The 9,066-nt window shown below is 52.9% G+C and overlaps 1 protein-coding gene across 1 annotated transcript in view; it reads left to right on the top strand.

The window, feature by feature from the left end:
• The first annotated feature begins 1,210 nt into the window (after positions 1-1,210).
• The window catches only part of frmpd4 (FERM and PDZ domain containing 4), a 38,550-nt gene continuing 30,694 nt past the window's right edge, over positions 1,211-9,066 (top strand). The window contains exons 1-2 of the mRNA XM_053877915.1: positions 1,211-1,328; positions 1,405-1,586. Of these exons, the coding sequence (XP_053733890.1) occupies positions 1,522-1,586 (65 nt within the window). The 5' untranslated portion in view covers positions 1,211-1,328; positions 1,405-1,521. The remainder of the gene's footprint in view (positions 1,329-1,404; positions 1,587-9,066) is intronic.

Here is a 9,066-nt window from a genome sequence, read left to right as displayed (position 1 = left end):
GCAGATAACAGGGCGGCTCTTTCTTTGATCCACGTCTGGGTGATGCTGAAGGCTGACAGCAGAAAACCATCCGGTGTCATCAGCCGGGCCCGGTCCACTCCGGCAGGAAGCTGGCTGGTAAACAAATAGGACCATTTGTGGGAGGAAATAGCTCGCGTTGATCCCACTTTCTGGAAGTCTGCAGGGGACTTCTGTAGGCGTGGGATGACGTCACGTGACTCACCTGTGACCTGGGAATAAACCTGAGCCCCAACTTCAACTTCCATTTCATGCCGTCATGGTACATCAAACCCCGATTACAAATAACGAGGAAAAACATTCTGGAACTGGAGGGAAAATAAGGAACAAAATAGGTCAATAAAGCAATGCCTGGTTTTGGCCACTAGATGACGCCAAAGACAGTCAGTGGCCGCGCCAGCGCGTTGGGTATAAACATGAAATACAATGACAAGTTGGCAGACTCGAGTGATTCGACATAGTCTTTAAAAGAACCTTTCAAGCTATTAATGTGAATAAAACAAGTAAAAGACAGACACGGTGACGCCACGGGGCCACTCTTTCTCAAAAGAGTCACCGGAATGTTCGCAGTTTTCTCCGCAACTGGCTGAATTATTCAACTCAACTCTATTTCGCAGCCACTTCAGAGCAGGAAAACCACCTCCTCGTCAGTGAAGTCATTGCTGCTTCCACACGAAGCTGGTTGACATTGACTTCACCGTGATTCTTATTTAAAAAGATCAAGCAAAATGATGTCATTATATTCTAATTATAATCAGGTGGATGTGTTTCACCCCTGGTTTCTGCAACACTTCAGAGACGCGACCTCGACATGTGCGTCACCCTTCAACCCAAATTAACCTGAACACCGTCTAAACTTACGGCGGAAGTTTGCGCCGCTGGGACGGTCGCGCATGCGCCATGAGGAACGGAAGTCTGCAGCAACAGAGCTGATAAACAGCGCTTCACTGCCCCGTCAGTTCCTGTGGTTTTCACCCACTCGGTTGTAGTGTTCACGAAGGCCGCTGGTGGGCGCTGTTGCCTCGCAAAAGAGGAGCCAGCCGCAGGTCAGTCCGCTGTTCGGAGCCGTTTCTGGCTCTTGTCTCGGTCCAGAGATTCCGCCTCAGACTGGCCAGTGACGGCTGTGTCTTCTGGCAGTGACGGGCAGCTGCAGATCAACGCAGCCGGGTCAGTGACGCACATCGGCCTCCAACTGAGAGTCCCAGTCTGGCTCTGAAACACAGGGCGACAGATCAGATGTTGAACCCCTGCCTCCAGTACCCAGCTGCTCCACCAGGGACACTGGATCACGGCGTCAGACAACCGTCCAGGTCGGCCTCACCACGGCCTCCACTCAGCCTCCAAACCGCCTATTGATTTCTCGTCTTCCTCCATATCCCCTTGCAGCTAATGGGATCCTCGGCAGGGTATCGGTGTCTGGGCCGGCCTCCTCTGCCGGGCTGCGTCTCGGACCGGACTCACTCGCCTTAAGGAGCCGCAGCCGTGGACACCTGCCTGCGGGAGATGGACCTTCAGGATCATTCGGAGGAGCTTCCTCTTCACGGGAGCTCGGATGAGGAACCAGAGAGGTGAGTCTCTCACACACACACAGCAAGCTCTCCGGCTCACATCACCGCACTGGCTCCACACTGCCACACACTCGCTGAGATAGGGAGGGTCTCTGAGAATGACCGCACCCACAGCTCACTGTTAAATCTCATCACTTTTGTTCTGCCCTCATCGCGCGGCAGTTTGCTCCCAATATCCGTGAGATCATGATGGAATTCTGTTGGGCAATGTGGCAATGTGGTTCAGTTCCCCTTCTTCCTCACTGGGTGAAGGAGGGGAACCTTCTCATCTGAGGAGAGGAAAGAGCTGAGCCAGAGGACAAAGCTCTCAGGTGGGTTTCTCCTCTCACCTGTGGTCACCTGTGGAGTGGCCCAGAGAACAAGAGCTCCGCTGTCTGGACTCTCTCTCAGGGAGAAGCTCAGTCATCCCGGAGAGACTCAGAGGAGGACCTCACGGGTGAGGTGAGACCGGCTGCAACTTGGGGTCAGGAGAGAGGGAAGTCCTGACCTCCATTAGAGGCAGAAGCTTAGTCATCCAAGAGAGACTTAGAGGAGAACCTCTGCTCCTCCAGGAGAAGACAGTTGAGGTGGCTGCTGGTTTCCAGGACTTGCTGCACCTTGGTGCTTCTCTAGAGGATCTGGAGCCATGCGGTTTCAGGAGAAAGGAAAGTCCTGACCTCCAATAGAAGCAGAAGCTTAGTCGACCAGGTGAGACTCAGGGTAGATCCTTTGCTCCTCTAAGAGAATTGTCTCTGTCTGCACTGAGAGAGGAGCTCCGTCATCCAGGAGAGACTCAGAGGAGAAGGCCAGGGGGCAGACGGCGAGGTGACCTCCGTGGTCCCTCAGAGGAGCTGGTGGAGGTGGTCCAGAGAAAGGGAGGTCTGGACCTCTTTGGCCAGGCTGCTGCCCCTGCGACAGCCAAGAGACAGGAAGCAGGTGATCTGGGATCTTTAGCTTGAGGGTTTCCATGGTGACTGCTTCAGTGAGAGCTCCATCCTCATGTGTGTGGAGACCTCCAACTGTGGAGCCGTGTCAGTTGGGATTGGAATCGATCATCGTCCTCGGCTCTTGGGTCCAAAGCAGAAAGCAATTACGCTGCACACGGGCCGTCACACAAGCGGCGCAATCGTTGCAGATGAAACCATGCGTGATGTCAGCGAGCCCAAGGGCCCGGGGCCACGCCCGCGGCGCTGTGCTGCTTCCGATTCAAGTGGCAATGTTAGCCCGATGACCTTAGCAGCTGTCCACGGGCGCATTGATTTTCCTCCCACATTACAGATAATGGCTGCACATCCGATCCTCCCTGGGCAGCGGGGGCCGGGGGGGAGGGGCCTCGCCCATGTGTTGACACGAGACTCGCCATCTGACGGCAAGAATGCGACGTCCTGCCCAGTCGCTGAGAGTGAGCGACTGTGTAGCGCCGCGCTGCTCTGAGCAGGTTCCACGGTGGAGAGGGCGGCTCCTCGCCTCCTCCACCGCTTCTCAGGAGGCCTTCCTGCTCTGGTCACATGAGAGCAGCGCCCCCTGCTGGGAGGCCAGCGCTGTCTCACACACACACACGCTGCTGCTCAGTGCTAAGCTAACACGTAGCCATCGATAGCCCATTTACCACACTTTATATCCTGATATTCTGGGCCAAACACACACTCACCTGTCAAAGCAATATTCAGCGTTGCCACTCAAACATCTGGAGCCTGGGCATATACATACATATATATATATCATGTAAGGCCAGCAGGGCGGCGCTAGGACGGCCACGGATTGCACTTAACAAATGCAAAAATGGTTGGATTTGACTAAAAGACCTAATTAGAACTAAACATAAAGAAAAAGAATCAGAAATATGACTTGAATTTTGTAGCGCAAATATTCTGAAATTGGAAAAATTGAATTACCTCATGAAAGCAAATACTTGAAGTATATTTGTTTATAAAATGATTTCATTCCATATACATTGTACAAATGTCCACAAAATGTTTCACCATTTAAGTCATAAACAGGGAAACATTATTAGAGAGTTATGTTTAGAGTTGAAATAGAAACCAGACTGTGACCCCTGGAGGGCCACATGTGGCCCCAGGAGCCACAGTCTATCAACCATGACATGGAAGTGGCTTTTTTTGTGTTACGGGTCAAGAGCAAGATTAGCTAGCTAACGTTAGCCTGCTAAATATAACGTATCGAACTGTCTCAACTACGTAAACGGTGAAATAAAAACCCTTCTGGAAGAGTCACTTGTGAACTGAAAGGAGAACAGAGGTGTCCATGAGGTCAGTCAGTCAAAGGTTTCATAGCACAACAAACTCCAAAACCATCATGGTGACTGTGGAGTCAGTGTTGACCATGTAGCTGTGGCACAGAAGAGGAAACGGAGGCAGCGTTGTAGGAGGTGCTGGTCGGTGAGGACGGTAAATATATGGCCACTGGAGGACGGAGAGTTTCCACCGTTGTTACGTCTTCTTCCTGTCTCACTAGAGCTGCGTGTCGGGGAGTAACAGCCACACTGCCCCCTGTGGTGTCCACTGGTACTGCTCCGTACTGTGCCTCATAAATGGGCTGGACTCACTCACGGCGCCAGCACCCGGCGGCGACGTCATCCATCCGTAACTCCTGTCTCGGCAGACTCATGTTGTTCTGCAGGCCATAAAGCAAACGTCTGCACAGCACTCCAACTCTCAGGTCGACGTGCGAGCGAGTCGTTACCAACCGCCCCAAGAGGCTTAATTATGACTGACGAGCCGTTTGGCAGTTTTGGTGGACGATTAGCCGCGGCCGTATTTGCTCCCACCCCGGGTAAATCACGTCTTTAACCTTTGGCCGCGTCCCGCTCTCGCTGCGCTGCACCGAGCCACTCTCATCATTTTATGCAAATCAGCCTCTGCTTCGCTCCATCAAGTCATGAAACACTCGCTTCCACGTCATGATGTGAAGCGCCAAGTCCATTTGCCGCGTCTTGCTTTTCCGGCACCTTTTGGTGAGTGCGAGCTATTTTCAGCAGCTATTTACCAGCTCGTCCCATACAGAAGTCATTTGAATAAAAAACGAATGGGATTATGTTTCACCATCTGTCAGAGCCGGAGTCTTGCAGCGTCACGTGACGCCTCGGACACGCGCAGACCTGTCTGAAGTCATGGCAGCTGTGACCCGAGACAGCAGGCTGTTCCCGCCCTGCGTCCAGCTTCGCTCCGAACCGTGCGGCGCTGTGTGTGTCCCAGAGAAAACAGGCCACTCAAGCGCTGCTGCGTGGCCCAGGGGCGAGCGCGACCATCCGACCGTTCACGTGTGGCTATTTATTCCTCTCACAAAGGTCTGCCTCTGCGGAGTGCTTTCATCTTGGACGGCGCTTTTGTGCGCTCGCTCAGCGTGCAGTGCACTCCACAGTCAAAGACTCGCAAACAAGGCAACCCGGCGATTACACGGGGTGAGAGACGGGGGACACCCTGGAGGGGTCACCCGTCCTGAAAACCCACTGTGGCTCATCTCCAATACAAACAGTCAGAACTGCGTCCACTGTTGCAGTGCAACATGGGGGTGCATTTTCTTCGTGAGTATCAATAGATAGACACAGTGATAGTACTTCATGGGCCATGTACATGGACTTGACCCGCAGGACAAGCGAGCAAGTCCACATCCCCAAGGGCTGTTGGCTCGTGCTGTGCCTCCTGTTCTAGGGGCCACTGAGTGCTATGCAAACACACTGCAGGTAAAAGACGGATCACCAGGTCGTGGGTACCTCAGTCGTGGCAGTACACAGCGGTACTTGCTGCAGGAAGTCTGCACATTAATATGAGATGTTCACACATGTCCTGGGCCATGCAGAACTAGATCGTGGTCCTGATGTGGACTGCAGGTCGGGAGTTGGCATGTCTGACCTGGGGTGTTACTGAAAAGACTTGTGTACTCTGGGGTCCAGATGAACGAGTGATGGAGGCCTCACGCTCGGTGTGTTCCAAGAGGAAACCCAGCGAAGCACTGACCCCCATGTTCCCCCGACCCAGATGTCTCTCCGTGGACTTCCTGCTGTGAGTTTTCATCTCCGCCCACTGCGCCACCATGCTGTGCCTCAGTGACCTCAGTGGCCACTCGACATGCTGGCTGTTATTCAGAGTGACTTGCAGTGACGTAAGGCCGAGTCCCGCGCCTGCGGGCCCCCAGCTCTCTCCGGGATCCCGACTCTCCGAGCCGCTCCCTTTGCATCCTCCCGCTGACTGGTCCGAAAGTGACCGGGCTGTGATGTCACCTGACCTTCTGTGATCAGCTGAGCAAGCACATGAGCCGCAACTGTTAACCTTGGATTATGTTCATTCAGTTCCAAAGGCTTAATCCAGGTTAGCGAGGGTCACGCCCCAGATGTCCGTGTCGACACATTCGATGTTTCCACTGCACAGGAAGTCACCTGCCGCCTTCCTTCTATGGTCACTTCCTGTCTGCACAACGACTTTACTGGAGCAGGTAGCACCAACTTCTCTCGCTTGGGTTTAGCTCCACCCACTCAATCATTCAGTGAACTGACAAAATGTATTTGTCCTGCTGGTTTTTGATATTCAAAAATAACAATAATAAATGTTTAAAATAGCTGACTTTGTTGACTCCGCTGAGAAGGTCATGTGACTCGTGGTCTAGTTTTTTGAGGGACCTGTCGCCGCGTATAAATGAGCTCATTTGAATCTGGCGATTACATTGTTGCCATTTAAAATGATGATAAAATGAATCATAAAATAAAGAAATGAAAAATAGAGGGCTGCACTCTCTGGGCACCTTCCAGCTGAAGAAAGGTCTGGACTGGACACCTCAAAAGTGATGAGAATCAGTATCAACCTGGGATTAAAAATAAAAAAAGCTCAAGGACATTGACGTTTGCTGATGATATGGTGACATGTCGGGAGGTGAAGTGGACACTAGAGAGAAGCAGGAGAGATCTTCCAGAGTGAAGCTTGACAGGACAGTAGAGGCCACTGCCATGACGTTCAGAGATGAAGACGCTGTGGGCGACATGAGGAGGAAGGAGACGATCAGAAGTGAGTCTCTCTGAGGGAGAAGTCAGGGAGGACAGATGGTGAGTGGAGGGGCAGAGTTGGAGTGAGGTTCCTGGACGTGAGGTGAACGCAGTCACACTTGGTTCTCCCCAACATGAACAGGAAAGAGCCAGGCTCCGCGGCTGACTCGCTGCACGAGGTCAAACTGGAACACTGACGGTGCTCACAGCTGAGTTGAGCGAATGCAGCGGTGCGCGGCCTGCTGCCTGAGCAGTCGTCTCAGATGTTCCCTTCTCTCCCGGGAGAGCGCTGTGTGTACACAAAATGGGACGTGTTACGCAAGAGCCGGCGCTGGCTCGCAGGGCCGGACACGTGCCGGAGTTCAGAACCTCGCGGAAGACGCCGCAGCGTCGTGGCACACCTGCCTGCTGCTGCCAGCCGCATGTAGGTTAAGAGCGAATTCTCCTGCTTTACGTAGGATTTGGGTTTGGCCGGGTGCGGGGCGACAGTTGGCGGCCGGGTCCGAGAGAGTCTGGATTATGCTGCAGGCTTATTTTTTTAAGCTGTGATGGATGATAAAGCGCATGCCATCTCTAAATGCCTCACACAGAGAGGGATGATGGCGGCCCACTGGGACGGTCCCAAAACACGCTTTACCTCAGAGCCAATCCCGCTGGAGTGCAGCTGTTGGGCATCGATCCCTCTGAGTTTTCTGAGGCACTGGCCCGTGATGTGATGCTGTTTCATGACCCAGGCAGCAGCAACGGCTCGCTCGCTCGCTCTCCCCCCCAGGGCTCAGGACAGTCGCTCGCGCCGGGCCATCACAAGTGAACAGCTTAGGCACACGGGCTCACTTGCCTGTGGTGAGTTGGGAATCGAGCAGAGCGGAACTTCTGCGGGGACCACAACACGCCGCGCAGGGACTGTGATGCCAGAACAGGAAGCGCCGCACTAGAGACGCCATGGACCCGGAGGAGAGCGAGCTCGGCGTCTTCACTGTCATCCAGTGAGTAGTGACCAGTCTGAGTCACCGCCGCTCACTCTCGGGGGGCGTGGGGGGAACGGGGGGAGGTATTTTCAGACGGAGAAACTATTTGCTTCGGCTTCAGTTAATGAATCTAAAGCGTGAATAATTGATTACGTGGCGCGGCGCAGGTTTGGTGAAGCGGCGGCTGAAGGTCGCTGGGGACGGTTCAAAAGTGCGTCACCGAGGTTCTTCATGCTACAAATGACGGTTTGGCTCGTGTGTGTCCAGACATGGCTGCGCTTCCTCAGCTGAACTGACCTGCACCCACTAGTTCAGTGGGCGCCTCCCGCTGCAGCCCTCGCTCAGCAGCTGAATTGGAAATGTGAGGTTTCCATCCACAGCTCCATGATCAGTCTGCAGGCGCTGCACACACCACAACAACCTCTCTAACTCTGGCCTCCATTTCCTCCCTGTTGGGGGACATAACGTAAGAATAAAAGCCTCTTTGGTTTTGTTTATTTATTCATTTTTCATGTCATTAGGGCTTGAATCATATCGACACGTTTTGTACGTCGCTGCAGCATTTGCTGCTGAGAAATAATCGTGTCAGTTGTTTTTGGCTCCGGCTGGATAAAAACTTTTTTTAATTATGCTGAACCAACTTCACTTTCAGTCAAATGTCATTTTATTTATTCATTTGTTTTAGTAAAAGAATTTGTTTCTTTTATTCTGTATTTATGTCGGATGCTCAACACAAGAGGAAACGCTGCGTCTGTTATTGATATAAACCAGAAACACTGAGCGTCTCCGCAGGATTAAACACTAATATCCAGACATCCTGCATCAATAATGATCATGAAGGTTTCAGCTCTGTCGGGCTCCAGCAGCATTTGGAGTCTGGCCAGGGCTGAACTCTGAGTCATATTGGACTCTATCTAACTGGAGTCAGAGTTAACACACAGCAGCTGCGTGTGGCCCCCGCAGCACAGGCGAATACGTCGGGGTGTTACTCCAGCTATTGAAGTGATACATGAACGGTGAAGGAGGTGAAGAAGAGAGTGCAGCTGGGGGAGACAGAGTGAAGCTTGACAGAAGTGTGGAGGTGACTGCCATGATGTTCAGGAGTCATGAAGATACTGAGGCCATCAGAGGAACATGAGGAGAAGTTTGGAGATGGTTGGTGGAGAGGACAGGTGGAGTTGGACCAAGGAGGTTGGAGATGAAGAAGACCAGTGTGAGGGTCATGATGATGGAGGGACTGGAGTGGTGATGTACCCCGTACACTGATGCTCAAAGCTCAAAGAGATGAAGCTAATCCACCCGTATGGAGGATGATTGACTGAGTGGGCGGAGCTCCACCCCCCTCTGACCTGTAGCAGCTCTGCTGCACGGACGACGTCCTGCATCACCACGCAGCACAAACAGGTGGTCCACACCTGCTGCTACAGACTTCAGGAGTCAGCACATTTCCAAACCCAGTCGGATTCACTGAACACATTAGCGCGGCACCGGCCGAGCCGGGCGTATTTAAGGAAGTGAGCACGACATGGGAGAGGCT

Source organism: Synchiropus splendidus, chromosome 10 (assembly GCF_027744825.2).
Source record: "Synchiropus splendidus isolate RoL2022-P1 chromosome 10, RoL_Sspl_1.0, whole genome shotgun sequence".
Taxonomy (NCBI): domain Eukaryota; kingdom Metazoa; phylum Chordata; class Actinopteri; order Syngnathiformes; family Callionymidae; genus Synchiropus; species Synchiropus splendidus.
The sequence above is the reverse complement of the archived record's forward strand: the minus strand, read 5'-3'. Positions and strand labels throughout refer to the sequence as shown.